Source organism: Sorex araneus, chromosome 1 (assembly GCF_027595985.1).
Source record: "Sorex araneus isolate mSorAra2 chromosome 1, mSorAra2.pri, whole genome shotgun sequence".
NCBI classification, from domain to species: Eukaryota; Metazoa; Chordata; class Mammalia; order Eulipotyphla; family Soricidae; genus Sorex; species Sorex araneus.
This window is the reverse complement of record NC_073302.1, coordinates 39,882,411-39,899,585: the sequence shown is the minus strand read 5'-3', so window position 1 is coordinate 39,899,585 and position 17,175 is coordinate 39,882,411. Positions and strand designations below refer to the sequence as shown.

At 58.6% G+C, this 17,175-nt stretch overlaps 3 protein-coding genes across 4 annotated transcripts; 1 reads left to right on the top strand and 2 right to left on the bottom strand.

Moving 5' to 3' along the window:
- The first annotated feature begins 483 nt into the window (after positions 1–483).
- On the top strand, positions 484–10,698 carry IL11RA (interleukin 11 receptor subunit alpha). 2 transcript variants are annotated; one of them, XM_055140078.1, is made up of 13 exons: positions 484–599; positions 3,852–3,951; positions 4,209–4,269; positions 5,663–5,832; positions 5,955–6,069; positions 6,209–6,241; positions 6,336–6,502; positions 7,141–7,304; positions 8,500–8,641; positions 8,902–9,021; positions 9,106–9,202; positions 9,403–9,485; positions 10,311–10,698. In XM_055140078.1, exons 2-13 carry the CDS (start codon positions 3,852–3,854, stop codon positions 10,349–10,351), a joined length of 1,293 nt encoding a protein of 430 aa, XP_054996053.1. In that variant the 5' UTR covers positions 484–599; the 3' UTR covers positions 10,352–10,698. The 2 variants fall into 2 exon arrangements, with proteins under 2 accessions (XP_054996053.1, XP_054996060.1); XM_055140085.1 differs by lacking the exon at positions 484–599 and adding an exon at positions 2,584–2,653.
- Positions 10,699–10,880: 182 nt separating this feature from the next.
- CCL27 (C-C motif chemokine ligand 27) lies at positions 10,881–11,738 on the bottom strand. The gene is made up of 4 exons (XM_055125356.1): positions 11,611–11,738; positions 11,345–11,477; positions 11,047–11,176; positions 10,881–10,952 (listed from the first exon to the last, which is right to left on the bottom strand). The coding sequence occupies exons 1-4, from the start codon at positions 11,678–11,680 to the stop codon at positions 10,881–10,883; spliced, it is 405 nt and encodes a 134-aa protein (XP_054981331.1). The 5' UTR covers positions 11,681–11,738.
- A 3,992-nt stretch (positions 11,739–15,730) lies between these two features.
- On the bottom strand, positions 15,731–16,808 carry LOC129400878 (uncharacterized). Its single transcript, XM_055124149.1, has 4 exons — positions 16,746–16,808; positions 16,373–16,440; positions 16,061–16,120; positions 15,731–15,893 (listed from the first exon to the last, which is right to left on the bottom strand). The coding sequence occupies exons 2-4, from the start codon at positions 16,417–16,419 to the stop codon at positions 15,737–15,739; spliced, it is 264 nt and encodes an 87-aa protein (XP_054980124.1). The 5' UTR covers positions 16,420–16,440; positions 16,746–16,808; the 3' UTR covers positions 15,731–15,736.
- Between the last annotated feature and the right edge of the window lie 367 nt (positions 16,809–17,175).

The following is a 17,175-nucleotide window of genomic DNA, read 5'->3' as shown; positions in this document are numbered from 1 at the left end:
GCATATGCACGTAAACACCAGCACGTGCACGCACACAGCTGAGCGCACACCTTTGATCTAGCTGAGTTTTGCAATCATCTGTGAAGTTTTAAACAATATTGATGCTGGGCGCCTGCCTCCAAAGGTTCTGATTTCATGGGTATGGAATGCAGCGTGGCATTCCAACCACGATGTCCAGCGGGTGTTGGAGAACCGCTGCCCTTCTTTATCTTATCTGGAGTAAGGGCACCTTCAGTCACCTGCCCAGTGGCTCCTGGGCCAGTGGGATTGTAGTTATCCTTTCGGACCGCTGAGGGAGGGCCCTGGAAGCTTCTAGTGCAGCTGGCCGGGGGAGGACAGTCCTTAAGTTCAGGAGCAAGGAACCCAGCTCCAGTCTCTCCCGGGCAGCTTTCTCAGTCCGGACAGGACAGGAAGTGTCCGGCAGAGGTGGGGGTGGAGGTGATTGGCAGTTGGAGGCTCCAATGGGCCGAGACCCCCCTTAATTCACGCCCCTCCTTCCATTGGTGCTGGGGCGGAGCCGCCCCAACTGCGGGGCCTCAAGGCGGGCGCGAATAGAGGCCGGGACAGAGGGTGCATTGCAGCGGCGGTGGCCGCGGAAGGTAAGACCGGTGGGGCCTCCCCGTGGGTGCAGGGCGAGCCACGGCCAGGAGGGGGCGGGCCGGGCAGGGTGGCAGCGAACGATGGATCCGAATGGCCTCGAAGGATGGGCCAGAGGACTCTGTGTGTGTGTGTGTGTGTGTGTGTGTGTGTGTGTGTGTGTGTGTCCCCGTAACTGCCACTTGGTGCAGCTGTCAGCTAACGTGGCAGTGCGTGTCTGCAAGTTGTGCAACTGTGGATCTGATGCTGGGCATCTGACTGGTGGTGTGTGCGTGTGCGTTGATGTGTGTATGTGTGTTGCTCTGTGTGTGTTGCTCTGTATGTGTGTGTGTGTGTGCGCGCACGCGGGCCTGCAGGGACACGGGGGCTTCGTGTTTGGGGGAAGGTTTCTGTGGCAGCCCCGAAGTGCGCGGGAGGCTGGTTTGCAGGCGCCCAAGCGTGACTCCCGCAAGAGCGGACTGTGTGTGCCGTGTCCTGCGGGGCTGCGTGCCTTCCGGGGAGCCCCTGCAGCAGCGAGCGGGGCTGGGGTTCCTCCCGTGTCCAGCATCTGCCTTCCCTTGCCTTGAGGGCCCTGTCCCGCCTGCTGTTTCCTCCCACTTGTCTCCCCGGTGGAGTTTACTTCTGCTTTTCACTGTCTCTGCATCTCTCTCTCTCTCTCTCTCTCTCTCTCTCTCTCTCTCTCTCTCTCTCTCTCTCTCTCTTTGCCTCTCTCACTCTCGCGCGCTCTCTCTTGTTCCGCTTATGCTCTCTCTCTCTCTCTGTCTCTGTCGCTCGCTCGCGCGCTCGCTCTCTGCATCTCTCACTGTCTTGCGCGCTCTCTCTTGTTCCGTTCATGCTCTCTCTCTCTCTCTCTCTCTCTCTCTCTCTCTCTCTCTCTCTCTCTCTCTCTCTCTCTCTCTCTCTCACTGGCTCTCGCTCTCTCTGTGGCCCCATGCCTGACTGCAAAGCTGCCATTGATAAGAGCTTCTGGAAGGAGGGGGCGACTCACGGTCGTAAGGGGCACGCGTAAGGGGACAGTCAGCGGGTGGCAGCAGTGCCGGCCTTGCATGCAGGAGGCCCGGGCTGGATCCCTCACACCATATGGTCCCCAGAGCGCGCAGAGAGCAAGAAGCGACCCCCCTCCCGGCCCCTCTCACTTTGCTGGGAGTAGCCCTTGAGCTCCACCAGGTGAGGCCTCAAAACAAGACAAAACAAAACAAAACCCACAAAGCCCTCAAACCTACTGAGCAGTGACTGTTAGGGAGTATGTGATTCACCCCACCCAGCGGGAATGTGTGTGTGTGTGTGTGTGTGTGTGTGTGTGTGTGTGTGTGTGTGTGTGTGTGTGTGTGTGAAGGGTCCAGGTCCCAGTATGTACTCCGTGTGACTGTGAGGGGCAGTAGCTGAGAGTGGGTCTGAGGCCTAAGTGTGGGTCTTGTGTATCTGGCACCAGGGGACTAAAGGCATTTCCTGGTGCAGGGGCCTAAGGAGGGGGGCGGGGGGAGACGTGCAGGGGGAGGTGAGAAACGGGTGGAATGTCCAGGGAGGGGGAATTGGACTCTTTGGCTTTTCTTCACATCCCCCAACTGGGGCCTCCTTTCCCCTCAAAACAGCCAGCTGTGCCCGAAAGAAATATTTCCTGGGCTTGTGAGAAGAGTGTGTGTGCGTGTGTATGTGTGTGTGTGTGTTTGTTTTGTCACGTCCACTTGTGTTCAGGGAGTGTCTTTTGGTTCCCGTACCTAGTGGTCCACGCGGGGCCCTGGCTGTGTGGCTGAGCACACAGGGCATGGCTCCCTCAGGGGACATAAGCCACCCTCCTGTCCCTCCTCTGGCCGGCTCTGCTGCGGCTTCCTTTCCAGGCTGGGGGCAGGCCTCTTCCCTTCCTGGGGCCTCAGGAGGGAGGGGGTGAGGGGAGTGGAGGGAGGAGCAGGGAGAGGGGAGGGGGCCTGACTAGGGGCGGAGGGGCGGGGGCTAGGACGGGAAGACTGAAGGTTCTGGGGTCCCAGAGCTGAGTGGAGCGAGCGGAGCTGGAGCTGGTGGGAGGAGGGCCTGGAGCCATGGACACTCAGCTGCAGAGGTAGGGTGGGCTCAGGAGGGCAAGCGGCAGGGGCAGGGGGCTGCGGATGCCTGCTGATGGGCACAGGCCTGGACACCTCTGCTTCTCCTGGCAAGGGTCTGTTGCTTCCTCTTCTGCCCCCTCACCCAGGATCCTCACCATCTCACCCTTTTCCTGTCCCCAGAAATATTTCCTGGGCTTCCCTACTGCTTTTCCTGCTTCCTTCCACGATTTCCTCTCTCTCTCTCTCTCCCCCCAGCCCCTCCGCCCCCATGCACGCCCCATGAGGGCCCTCTTGCAGTGCCTCTCTGAGCACCTCACCACATTTCCATCACCTCCCAGTCCTGCCCTGGGAACATCTCTTGCCCACCCCCCACCCCACCCGCGGTAGGGGTGGGGGGTGGCCCTGGCCCGGACCCCTCGTGCATGCAGGCTCCCCACTTCTCTCAGCCTCCTCTCCCCTCCCCGCCACCCTGTCTCCATCTGCTGGCTGTCCGCCCGCCCCCAGCCTCTGGCAGCAGCCAGGGCATCTGGATCTGTTTAACTCACAGCCTCAGCCTGCACCCTAGCCCCGTCCAGCCTCCCCGGCTCCAGCCCAGCGAGATTCCAGAGGCAGGCCCAAATAAGTGGCCAGAGTAGCCAGCGCAAGGAGCCAGGCCAGGCTAGGCCAGAGGAGGCCTGGCAGCCAACATGGGGCGAGGCCTCAGGGCCTGCCAGGTGGGCTCAGACCGGCTAAGGACCCCCCACCCCCACCCCAACCCCGGGTGGGGCAGGGATAAGGGCTGCCCCAGATCAAGTCAGAGGCTGTGACTAGCAGTGGGCCAGGTGGGATTGACCCCAAAACCCCAACAGCTGGATTGGAGGAGTTAATAGGAGCAGCTGAGCCAGTGCCAGCACTTGGTGCCAGGGGTGGGCGCCAAGGGCGGTGTGTGTGTGTGGGGGGGGGAGGGTGTTGCTGGCACAGTCTGTTGCCTCCGGCTTTTGTTCTGGGCCCTCAGCCCAGGACTGAAGTGGAGGGGGTGAGGGTGTGAGCGTGTGTTTTCGTGCCTGTGCTACACTGGTGCACGGCCGGAGAGGAGCCCTTAGTGAGACCACCCCAGTGATTGGTGGCATCCTTACCTCTCTCGGAGCCTCAGTTTTCCTCCTGGAGAGTCTGGCGTGAGAGAGGGGGGCGTGGGCTTGGGCCCAGGGAGCCACTGACCTGCCTCTCTCCCTGCAGATGAGCAGCAGCTGCTCGGGCCTGAGCAGGGTCCTGGTGGCCGTGGCTGCAGCCCTGGTTTCTGCCTCCGCTGCTGGCCCCCAGGCCTGGGGCCCCCCAGGTGAGAACAAAAGCCTCTTCTCTGGCCCCTCCTGACTTGCGCCTTTCCCCGTGTTGCTTCCCCAGGACTGACCCATCACCTCCCCATCTGCCCCTTCTAACCTGTGACCGCCTGCCCCACCTGTCCGCCGACCTTTGTCTCCACATTAGAACAGGATGCTTTGACCCAATGACCAAGGGTTTCACCCCTTACCCTGTCGCTCACATGGGTGGGGGGAAGGAGGAGGAAGAGCCTCTCCTCAGAAATATCCTCTGCAGGGGTCCAGTATGGGCAGGCTGGCCGGCCCCTAACGTTGCGTTGCCCTGGAGTGACTGCTGGGTAAGTGTGCCCCTTCACTGCCCACCTTTGCCCTCATGTCCACTCCCGTCCTTGCTCCCCCAGCTATCTCTCCCTTTAACCCCCAAACGGCCCCTATATTCAACAGCCAGCAGGAGGACTTGCTAAGGGCCTGGTTTCTTAGAAACCCCGGGATCCAGCTAGCACAGACTGCAGGCCAGACCTCTGTCCTCGGAGTTTACATCCTAGGGGGGCAGCCAGACCATACGCCGAAAAGAATCTTACCAGGCCGTGATGCCTTCAGGGCTCACTGAGCAAGGCTGGCTCATGAGGAAAGGCTCCGTGGGGAGTTGATATAGAAGATGATTTCAGAAGGTCGGGAAGGAGACACCCTCCCTCCCCCATACCCCAGTAGTGCATAGTGGTGGGGGGGATAAATATTCCTGACTGGGGGAACAGCTCGTGCAAACGCCCTGAGGTGGAATGAACTCATTCGGGGCTGAGAAGACTAAGGGGACTGGAATGCAGTGGGTGAGGGGTTAGGGTGGTGGGAGCTGAAGACAGGCAGGGAAGAGTTGGATCAAGGGGTGGGGACGGGTGGGAGTGGTGGGAAGGGCCGGAAGGGGGGCTTGGTAAATTGGCAAAAGGAATTTGGGGTGTTTTTGTTCTTCTTTCCTGGGTTTCCCCAGCAGTGCTCAGGGCGCCATTCCTGGCAATACTTGGCATAACCCGTGCGGTCTAATGGCTCACGGCTTGAGTCTGCGGGTGCTGGGGGTCACCCACACTATAGCCAGAGGTTCTGGGGGACCATGTGGTGCAGGGGACCAAACTTGAGACTTTGTGCTTATGTTCCCTGGCCCAGTAGGTTTTGATTTTTTGATTTTTGATTTTTTTTTCTCCTTTTGGCAATGCTCAGGGGTTATTCCTGGCTCTGCACTCAGGAATTACTCCTGGTGATGCTCAGGGGACCATATGGGATGCTGGGAATCGAACCCGGGTTGGCTGCGTGCAAGGCAAATGCCTTACCCACTATGCTATTGCTCCAGCCCCTGGCCCAGGAGGTTTTGTTTTTGAGCTGTCTCCCAGCGCAGGAGCTGTTATTGTTTTGCCCCCAATTGCCGCAGTTTAATAGGAATTTGGGTTTTGTTGCAACAAGCCGTGGCATAGTTTAGTTGCCATTAAGGGCTGTGGCATGGTCTGACTTACATTTTTTTCTTTCTTTTTAAATAAGGGCCACACCCGGTAGTATTGGGTGGCCCAAGGCCACTCTGTCTGTGGTTCTGACCTGACCATGTTCGGTGCTTTGCCTGCTGGTGCTGGCGGCCACGGGGCCACAGCCATGCTCTGGGGTCAGTGCCCTGCTGGGGATGGGACGTGTGAGCGCCATGTCCTGCTGTCGGTCTTCCATCTGTGATCACCTGCTCTCCTCCCACAGAGTCCCCGTGTCCTGGTTTCGGGATGGGGAGTCAAGACTGCTCCAAGGGCCTGACTCTGGGCTAGGGCATGAGCTGGTCCTGGCCCAGGTGGACAGTGCTGACGAGGGCACCTACATCTGCCGGACCCTGGATGGTGACGTGAGGGGCGTCGTGACCTTGAAGCTGGGCTGTGAGTTTGGGAAGGAATAGTGTGTGTGTGTGTGTGTGTGTGATGAGACTTGGAGTTCCTTAGGGGATTGAGGCCCAAGGAAGCTCTCGGGGTGAGGCTCCAGCTGTGCCCTCTGCCTCTAGACCCCCCAGCCCGCCCTGTCGTCTCCTGCCACGCGGCCGACTATGAGAACTTCTCCTGTACCTGGAGCCCCAGCCAGGTCAGCGGCCTGCCCACCCGCTACCTCACCTCCTACAGGTGTGTCACGATGGGGATGCGCACCTAGGTGTGCCGGGTGCCAGTCCAACATGGGTCTGGGAGGCAGGGATGGCCTCAGAGGAGGGGGAGGGAAGGCCCCTGTTTTGCTTCCTGACCACAGATGACCCCTCCCTGCCAGGAAGAAGACTGTCTTGGGGGCTGAGGCCCAAAGGTAGGACACGAGGGAGAGGCAGGGCAGTGTGGGGGTTCCAGCTGGGCCCTGCAGGCCACATTTCCAAAACCCAAGACCCTCTCCTTCCTCCTAGGATGAACCCATCCACAGGGCCCTGGCCCTGCCCGCAGGACCCCCCTGGGGCTGCCCGTTGTGTGGTCCATGGGGCGGAGTTCTGGAGCCAGTACCGGATCAATGTGACCGAGGTGAACCCCCTGGGGGCCAGCACGCGGCTGCTGGATGTGAGCCTGCAGAGTATCTGTGAGTGCCCGCCCTGAGACCTCCCCCAGCTCCCTCCTGCAGACCCCAGCAGAACCCAGACGCAAAGCACCCCGACACAGACCTCTCAGCCCTGCACTGCCCTTACACACGGGCCCAGCTCAGCACACAGATGGCCCCTGTGCATCCAGGGAACCAAAGGGATGGGAGCGCCAGAGGGGCTGCTGCTGCTCCCGCCCTCCACACGCCTTCCTGGCTGCCGCAGCCCAGGGCTGTCTCTTTCTCTCCACTCGGAGGCCCTGCACTGAAGACAGCCACGGCTTCTGTTCCCCCTGCTCCATGGATCTCCCACCACCACAGGCCCCCTTTCCTCTTGCTGTTTGTGGGGGAGGCAGGCCCTACAGCTCTGGTTGGCATTTGGGCCCATTTCCCCTCTTTGGGGAGTGGAACACAGAGTCACCTGTTTTTAGAGCCCTGTCCCAGACCTCAGGTCCTGTCCCCAGATCTCAGAGCAAGGACGACAGCCAGGGCTTGGGCTCCTCGTGAGAGGCAGCACCAGGTCTCTGCCCTCCACTGGGTCTTGCTGCGTTCAGTCACCCTTAGGCACACACCCATCTGCCCTGGGGAGATGACGGGGACCCACTGCCATCCCTGACCGGGTGTTTCCACCCCCTCTCCAGTGCGCCCTGACCCACCCCAGGGACTGCGGGTCGAGTCGGTCCCTGGACATCCTCGGCGCCTCCATGCCAGCTGGATGTACCCAGCTTCCTGGCCCCGCCAGCCCCACTTCCTGCTCAAGTTCCGACTGCAGTACCGCCCAGTGCAGCATCCAGCCTGGTCCACGGTGAGGCCTGGAGCTTGGTCCCGTCCGACTGTGGCTTCTGTCTTGGGTTTCCTGTTCCTGGGTGTTCTGACATCATTGGCAGGGCACCCGACCTGGTCGCCTCCCCCACTCCAGGGCTGGAATGCTGAGATAGGCTCATGTGTTGGAAGGCAGCAGCGGATTCTTTTTGTTACTGATTTTTTTGTGTGTGTGGGTTTGATTTTTGGGGCCACTTGCTTGGGGCCTATTCTTGGTGGTGCTGGGACCAAGCCAGGGAGGGCAGTAGTGAGTTCCCATGGATTGGGGCTCAGGGTGGTGAGGTCTGCCCCCCAGGACCCTCAGCCACTAATATTTCAGAGCTGTCTGTCTGCTGGACACCCTGCTACCAGTTACACATATAGGATCCCATGTAGATGCAGACGGAGATCTCTGCTTTCCAAAGGAAGAAACAGGCGCACCCATAGACCCAAGGTCACCCAGTAAATGATTTTTGCTTTTTTGGGTCACATCAGGCGATGCACAGGGGCTACTCCTGGCTCTGCACTCAGGAATTACTCCTGGTGGTGCTCAGGGGACATTATGGGATACTGGGAATTGAACCCAGGTCGGCTGCTTGCAAGGCAGACGCTCTCCCCATTGTATTATTGATTCAGCCCTAAAAGGATTTTTTGGGTTAAAACTTTTGTTTTGTTTTGTTTTGGGTTACACCAGGCAGCGCCCAGGGCTTATTATGGGCCCTGTGCCCAAGGCTTACTCCTGGAAGTGCTCAGAAGACCTTATCGGGTGCCTGGGAATTGAACCATGATTGACTGTGTGCAAGACCAGCGCCATAACTCCTGCATTATCTCTCCCAGTTTGACCAAAGCTCTGAACTCAGGCAGTCTGATAGCAGAGCTTGTCTATAGGACCACAATGCACTTTTTGGAGGGTTTGGGTGGGGGGGAGGTCCCTATGGGGCTCAGGGGCCACAAGGCCTACACCCAGGGGTGCCATATGGTGCTGGGGATCAGCTTTGTGCATGCATGCAAGGCATGTGCTCCACTTCTCTGAGCTGGCTCAGTCTTCTAGATACTAGGTACGAACTGACCCTGTAAGTGACCCCATTGTGAGGTGCAGGCTGATAGGGGCAGGACTGGGCGGGAGGGGGAGTCTTTGTAGACTTGGACTTGGGGCTTGCAGCCAGGATCAGGCAACAGCAGACCCTCTTCATCTGCAGCTGGAACCAACTGGACTGGAGGAGGTGATCACGGATGCAGTGGCAGGGTTGCCCCATGTCGTGCGGGTCAGCGCCCGGGACTTTTTGGACGCGGGTACCTGGAGTGCCTGGAGCCCTGAGGCCTGGGGAACCCCAAGCAGTGGTGAGAGACTGAGCCATGGGGAGGAGCAAGCCCGCCCAGCCTCTATCAGATGGAAGTGGTGCCAGGAGCTGGCAGGTGGCAAGGCCCTGCCCACCGCAGCATGGCGCCCTGCCCTGGCTGCCTGGAACCCCAGCCCAGCCCTGTTTCAGTCCTGCCACTCAGCCTCCACCCTGCCAGGTCCCCTGTCCAGGCCCCACCTCGTCTCCCTCTTCCTGGTCTGCATCCCACCACACATGGATAATTCCCTACCTTCTCTTCAGGGCCCCCACCTAGAGAGATACCTGTTGGGTCCCAACTACACAATGAGCCCAAGGAGGAGGTGCAGGATGACAGCCCCACTCCGTCATGGCCCTCCCTGCAGCCAGACCCTCGGCCACTAGGTAAGTGTGGGCAGATGCCCGGGGGCCCAGACTGGAGTCCGCAGGATGGCCTGGACTATCTCTTAGTGGCCTATGTTTCCCCAGACCACAGGGACCCGCTGGAGCAGGTGTCCGTGCTGGCCTCTTTAGGAATCTTCTCTTTTTTGGGACTGCTGGCTGGTGCCTTGGCGTTAGGGTTCTGGTGAGTACCCCCTGTCCTTTAGCCTCTGATCCCACCCATGCCCCATCTCCCACAGACCATTCTGGAACTCCTCACCCTGCCCTACTCCACTTGTCATGATTCACAAGGATTTCTCTCCGGACCCTTTACTAAGAAATACTTTTGGCGAGGGACAGAGATACCTCGATTGTTAGGGAGACAGCTGCCTCTTTCTGCTCCAGGCTGAAGCTGAGACCAAGAGGGAAAGATGGATCCCCAAAACCTGGCTTCTTGGCCCCGATGATTCCAGTGGACAGACTTCCAGGTCAGGGGGACTGCTGACAGGAGGGCTGGGCGTGCTTTCATGGTGAGTGTGTGTGGGCGGGGCTGGGGGAGAGAACTTGATATCCTGGTCACTGTAGCAGTGATGGGAATCAGTTCTGTCTCCTTACGTCTTTGCCACCAGGGCTCAGGGATGAACCTTTAGTCCTGGAGTCCCTGTGCGTTGTATTGTGCTCTTCCGCATCTTCCTGAGTGCTGGGGCTTCTCGGTGAACCCCTTCCCCATATTCAGGGTGTTACTATCAGAGCTGGCTATCTATCCTTATCTCTGGGGAGTCTGTGACCAGAACTGAGTCTCCTTTCTTCTTTGATTTTATTGTAGGAGGGAGGCCACCCCCCCACCCACAGTGCTAGGGGGCCATGCTGGGCCAGGGTCTGAGCCCAGGGTCTCACTCATGCCAAGTAGGCACCCTCCCATTTGAAGATTTTTTTTTCTTTTTGAGTCACACCTGGAAATGCACAGGGGTTACTCCTGGCTCTGCACTCTGGAATTACTCCTGGTGGTGCTCAGGGGACCATATGGGATTCTGGGAATCGAAACCGGGTTGGCCTCATGCAAGACAAACACCCTACCTGCTGTACTATTGCTCCAGCCCCTACCCTCCCATTTGAGCCACATGCACCTCCCCTCCTCGTTCTCAGTGTTCAGAGCTTAGTCAGCGTCTTCATCCTGGGGGTGGGAAGGGGGGCTCAGACAGAGTAGGGCTCCCCTATGTACTCTGGGTGTTGAGCTCAGAGATCCTCCCTTGGATTTTGGACCCAAATCCAAGTCTTATTCTCATCCTTGATTTACCTCCTGCCTCTTCTAGGAGCCCCCACCCTCCCGAGGACCCAGGAGGTCTTCAGCTGATCTCTCACTGTTTTGCTGGTGTGGATGGATGGACAGATAGAACCCAGGCAGAAGAGTAGAGCCCCGTGGAGGGGGGTGCCTCAACTTCAAATCCTCAGTGGAGTCCATTTCTGTGAGACTGTTTTCCAGACTTGCCGGCAGAAATGTGCTTGGATTTCTGATCACATCCCAGGGCAGGAAGAAGAAGTGTGTAGGGGTGTGTGTGTGTGTGTGTGTGTGTGTGTGTGTGTGTGTGTGTGTGTGTGTGTGTGTGTGTGTATTGCCATGTGTATGTGGGGCAGGGAACAGTGTACAGGTACATTAGAATGTGTGGCTTTGCCCGGTGTGGGTGGTGATGGTGTGAATAAAGAGAAAATGAGGAGGTTATTTGGTTTCTTTTTTTCTTTTTTGAAAAATAACTGTTGGGCCACATCTGTCAGTGCTCAGGGCTAACTGGCTCTGTGCTTAGGGATCACTCCTGGTGGGGTTCGAAGGACCATATGAGATGCCGGGGATCGAACCTGGGTTGGCCGTATGCAGGGCAAATGCTCTACGACCCGCTCTCCTGTTGCTCCGGCCTTTCTGTTTTTGCTTCACTGTCTCCCAGCTCTAGATTCGGAGCCTCCAGGAAAGGGCGGACAACTTGGACACCACACCACACTCAGAGAATATTGTCCAATGTTGCTTTATTGTTTTGGTTTGGGGGCCTCCTGTACCCTTTTCCCCTTCAGCCCCAACTTCAGAGTGGTTGGAGCCCCCTGGAGCCTCTTCCCTCGGCGCTCAAACCAGCGTGCTAGGCTGCGGTTCTGGGGGTGGATGCAGACGGTGCGGTGAGACAGGTGAAGCCTGGGCAAAGGAAAGGTCCAGAGCCTTGGTGGTGGCTTGGGAGTAAGGTGGAGCTCCGGGGATGAGGGGCAAAGGCCAGGTGAAAGCAGGAGGAGCAGGAGCAGTTAGAGTTGGGCTGGCAGCAGGGGTGGGAAGGGATGGTCCCGCAGGGGCAGGGCTAATGCTCACACAAAGGCTTGGAGGTGACAGTTCCCATCAACCTTCTGCACTTCTACCCGGACGACCTTCTTTAGTAGCTTGGCTGACAGTGGCTGACGGTAGAGCTGAGTACAGCATGTGGTGACGGGCTGCAGGGGCAGTCCTTGGAGACAGCAGGGCCGTGGACTCAGAGGGCTCTAGCGCTGAGCGCCCCCTCTCAGAACCCCTCAGCTGCAGGCTGGGCTTCCTGAAGCCCCTCTTCTCCCTCCATCCCGTTCACCCCCCGAAGTCCTCACCTTCTCCAAGGTCCAGGTTCAGGAGCAAGAGGAGCAGCAGGATGCTGCCGGTGGATGAGCGCCCCTTCATGCTGTCCCGCCAGGATGCTTTCTGCTCGCTCCTCCTCTGCCCCTACCTTTTATCTGGGTGCTTTTACCTGGGGCACCAGGTGAGTCACAGACAGGTGGAGATGTGTGCGTTGCTCATCCTGTTGATACTCCTGGCCCTAATTGCCCCAGATGATCCAAAGACCCCCTTCCTTCTCTAGGACTGCCGTTTCCCAGGGGCTCCTGAGGTCCAGCAGAGAAGCTGGGGTGAGGGTGTAAGAGGGACAAAGGATGGCACTGTCACCGAGGACAGGCATCAAGGACCCGCAGTGGCACCCAAAGGTGGACATTCACCCTCCCATACCCCTAACCACAGGTGCAGTCACACCTCACTCCATCAGCCTCACGTGGCCAGGCATCCTTAGGCAGAATCCTGCATTCCCAGTGAGACTCGGATGCCCTCTCCGGCCACCGTGTTCTCACAGCCACCCACCACTCAGCCACATCGGCACATACCGATTGGGATGGGGGAGATATGGGTGGGGTGGCCGCCAAGAGCGGGCAAACATCAGCTTGCCTTCGACTTCCCTTCCCACTCCTCTTGCCAGCCACTCTTATCAGGAGAAACTGATGGGAACGGAGCCCTCCCGCTGATGGAGAGATCTTGGCCGGGATGGCATGTTTTGAGTCAGAAGCTGGGAGTAGGCCCTTTTTTGGTGGTATTGGTTGGTGCCTTAGCCATGCTGGGGTGGGGGCTGCTTTCCCTAGGAAGATGGATGGGAGGAGGGCTGGGGAGGACGGAGAGGCCATATAAGGGCACATAAAAGTCTTTGTTGTTTGCTGCTGTCAAACAGGTTAAAAAAAAAAAGAAATTTTATCTTCCTATTTTTGCCTTGTCCTGTCACAGGAATGCCAGCCTCCTGCCAGGAGTGGCCTGAGCTTCCCAGGCTCAGTGAGAGACTTGTTTGAAACAACAGACTCAGGAGTTCAATGATCCCTTCTTCTCTACTCAAAATTCTGGCCACTGGCCACTGAGGGTCTGAGAGAACACTCATTCCCCCTCCCGACTCAGTCCAGTGGTACCGCCTCCATTTCTACAGCCGCATGCTGTGGCCTTCCCCTTCCTTCTCTCCTCACCCCATGCCCAGCCCCCATTCCCATCCCCTCTAGAAGGCCTCTCCCTGCCCCCTGGTCCTTTCCAGGAATCTCGCCTTGTCCTAGGGCCTGGTTGCTAAGTGGAGGGTCCCTGGTACCTTGAGGGATTTTCCAGCCCTGGTCTGGGCATTTCAACCCTCCAGCCCTGTTCTATAGTGGAAATATAAATTGAGTCATAATCCAATCCCTTTCTGTTCGTGGCAGTGATGCGTTGTGCCCTTCTGCTGAATGGCCAGCTACCTCATCTAGACAGGTCCTCTCTTGGACTTGATGTCACATTTATCCTGGGCATCTTCCTGCCGCAGGCCTCCTGCAACAGTCAGGAGGGACCTTCGGCTCCAAGAGAGGACCCAGCTCCCCTTGCAGGCTGGATAGCTTGAGCATTCCCTCCCTGTTATCCAGGGGAAGTTGAAGTTCCTTTCCTGGCATTTATCTTGTGGATGCCTGGTTCTCATTCTCTCTCTCTCTCTCTCTCTCTCTCTCTCTCTCTCTCTCTCTCTCTCTCTCTCTCTCTCTCTCTCTCTCTCTTTCTCCTCCCTTTCCTTTTATTTTTGGGCCACATCCAGCTGTGCTCAGGGCTTCTACCACTGTGTTCAGGAATCACTCCTGCTGAGCTCAGGGGGTCTTATGGGGTGCTGAGGAATCAAACCCAGGTTGGCCGTGTGCAAAGCAAATGCCTTACCTGCTGTACTCCAGTCCCTGCCCTGGTTTCCTGAGTGTCCTGATGAAGTTGCTCAGATCATTTTTTGGAAACATTTTTTTTTTTGGGGGGGTCTCTTAAGTGGTGCTCCGGGGCCACAGGACCCTCCTCCTGATTCCTGCCAACTAGGTTTTCAGTTCAATGTGAGGGCCAGAGGATGTGTACTGCTGGGGCTCTGTAGTGTCAGGGATTACCCAGGTCTCTCCAGCAGTGCTCTGGACTTCCAGGGCCACACCTGATGCTGCTCAGGAGACCATGAGATACCCAGGACAGAATAGTATTGGTCACATGCCAGGCCTATCCCTTAACTCCTGTGGTATCTCTCTGATCCTTGGAAAATTGTTTTTTTGGGGCCACACTTGGCAGTGCTCAGGACTTATTCCTATCTCTGTGCTCAGGGCCCAGGGGACCATATGTTGGTGCTGCGGGTCAAATTTGTCGGTCATGTGCAAGGCAAGCACCCTACCTGCTGTACTATCTTTTCCAACCCCAGGAAAATACTGTACTTTTCTTTGAGTCTCCCTGGGTACTGGGGGCTACCAGGACTCCACCTACATAAGGGGGCCATGTGGTGCTGGGGATCAGACTTGGGGTCACTCTCATGCTGGGTGGTTCTTTTTTTGGGGGGGGGTCCCACCCGGCAATGCACAGGGGTTACTCCTGGCTTTGCACTCAGGAATTACTCCTGGTGGTGCTCAGGGGACCATATGGGATGCTGGGAATCAAAGCTGGGTTGGCCGCGTGCAAGGTGAACGCCCTACCCTCTGTGCTATCACTCCAGCCCCCTGGGTGGCTCACTTTTGAAAGGGTCTTTGTGACAGGCAGTATGAGGGAGTTGGGGCTCAAGAGATGGGTCCTAAGGCGGCCACAATCCAGAGGTCACTCTGTGTTAGTTCTGGGACACAGGGCCGACTCGAACTTCTTGTACCAGAGGCCTTTATTTTCTCTCCTACCATCTAAACTTGTGGCCCAGAATGGGCACAGCCCTGGAGGCACCATCATCTTGCCACAGAATCTCCCCATCAGCCTCACTCTTTCCTGCGCTTGCCAGTCCAGAGATCTGGAAGGCAGGAAACAAATTCTTCTAGTATGCCTCCACTTTTTCCCTTTGGGATCCATCAAGATAGAACTCGAGGGGCTGGAGAGATAGCACAGCGGGTAGGGCGTTTGCCTTGCACGCGGCCGACCCGGGTTCAAATCCCAGCATCCCATATGGTCCCCTGAGCACAGCCAGGGGTAATTCCTGAGTGCAGAGCCAGGAGTAACCCCTGTGCATCGCCAGGTGTGACCCAAAAAGAAAAAAAAAAAGATAGAACTCGAGACACGTGATCTGCTCTAGCAGTGGCAGACATCGGCCTGAATGTCCGTGTAACCCCAACCTGAAACGGGGCTCTCTGCTCCTCAACCTTTTCCCAGCCAAGGCCTCTGTCTAATCTTGCTTCCTTCCTGGACACCCTAGTCTGGAATATCCCAGAGGCCCAAGGTGCCCACCTGACCCCCTGGTGAGACAGTGCCTTAACATAACTTAATCCGCTGGTCTCCTTGATGTCACAGCTGGCCCTGGGCTGAAAGCAGGTCCCCCTCCCACTGCCTGACCTTTCGCACTGCAGGAGCCAGTGGACTGAGCAGGCACTTCGGTTCTCCTAAGGGAAGTAGCTCCAGTCAGCGAGATTGGTGCCAAGAATGTCTAAACCTGGGGGTCAGACTGGAGGAGTCAGAAGCTGGGCTATGAACTGCAGGGGAAGATCCCCAAACAGTGCCATCTCAGTGCCCTGTGGCAGGCTGGGGGTGCCTCCCCTCCCCTCCCCTCCCCTCCCCCGGATTGCTTTCCTCCTCCAACTCTGGCCTGAAAACAGCACCCAGGCAGACACTCTCTGGATACCTGGAAGGTGTGGTCGAGATGGAGAGCACATCAGTGTGGGGCTAAGGCTGGGAGGTGAAAGACCTGGACAACCATCTGTCCATCACCCTGAGTGGGGCCCAGGGGTCCCAATGATGACTGTGTAGGGAAAGATGGAGAGCCCGACACCACCCGAATTCGAGGCCTGGTAACGGATGCTGACGGACCCTTAAATAAGGCGGTCTTGACAAGGAAAGGCACTCAGGGAGAAGGGATAAAGGGGACCCCATGGGGAGGGGAGGAAGGAAAGGAAGGACACAGCAGGTTCGGGGCTGGAGAGGCGGGAGACCCAGCCCGAATAGACACCGCAGCGCCAATGAGCAGGCCATCATGGTAGCTTGAGTTTAAATTTTTAATGCACTGGCTGGCTGAGTAGTGGCGGTCGGGGGCCTGCGGGGGAGGCTTCGTCCAGCGCGCTGCGGGGCGGGACCCAGGCCACTTGATAAACAGCTCATCAGGCCACGCAGCGGCTCCAGTTTCTGCTCCCGGGGGTGCGGCGAGCTGTGGAGGGGAGGGGGGAGGGTGCGACCAGACACGGGCATGAGCAGGTGGGGTGTGGGCGCCCCGCCCGCCCGCCCCATCCATCCATGCCCTGGTTCATGCTCGGCCCCCTCTTCCCCTCCACCACCCAGGGCGGGGGTCCATGGCATCGCAAGCCGCCCTCTCACCTCCGCTCCCTCCGCCACATGCGCAGCCAGGGGAAGAAGTAGAAGCAGCCCCAGTAGATCCTGCGGGGAGAGCGCAGGGGCGGGCGGGGCGGGGCGGCGCTGACCCCACTGCCTTGGCCCCACCGCCCGCCGCCGCGCCCCGCTCAGGAAGGTCAGACCCCGCCCCCGGGGCGTGTCTCCCGCTGACCCCGCCCCGGCCCCGCCCCCGGGCCGCCCGCCTCCGGCGGAGTCGCGCCCTCCTCCCTCCTCCCCCCGCCCCCCGCATCCCGGAGAGGCCGGGTTCCTCCTCCGCAGAACCCCGCCTCCACTCACTCCTCCTCCGCCTCCAGCGCCACCTCGTATCGCCTCAATCCCGACATGTCCCGGGCTCCGAACGGCTCCTGGGGAGCGGCAGGGTTGGGATCAAGGACTCCCCAAGCCCAGATCCCACTCTGTCATTCTCAGGGTCAGCCTCACATGGTCTCAGGTAACCTGGGGCAGGTGCCCCCGGGAAGCCTCCATCGGCCACATTGGGGACAGGGGTGCGGGGTGGGGTTGGAGATTTGGGAGGTACTAAACGTTAAGGGATTAGGAGGCAAGTCCAGAAGGGGCCTAGGGGAGGGGGTCCGGGTGGGGGAGAGTCGGGGCGATCAGGGGGTTGGGATATTTGGGGCCCCGGGTGCGGATTTTCGGGGGCTGGGGTCACCTGGAGGGGGCTGAGGGGTCGGCGCTGCCTAAACTCCCCGCCCTCTCTGGCTCCACCCCGGAAACTGACCGTTATCGTTACGTCACAGGGACTCCGTCTGCGCATCAGGGGTGGGGTTTGACTAATTTCCGGAAGGGGCGGAGTCAAACTCATTCATTGGAGGGGGAGGCAGGGTCTATGCCTAAAGGGATGGAGTCCGAATCCTTGGGTGGATGTGATGGAGTTAAGGACCCTGTCAGCGGGATGGAGCTGGATTTTGAAGCGCGGAGACCTCGGAGCCAGGCAGCAAGGAGATTTGGGGCTTGTCCATCACTGTTTCCCAATCTCTCCTCCCTCTCCTTGACTTCTGCCCCACCACTTGCCTTTCTTGGCTGCCCTTTTTCCATTTGTATGACCCTGGGTCAAGAAGGAGTAGGCCTCCAGAGAGGGC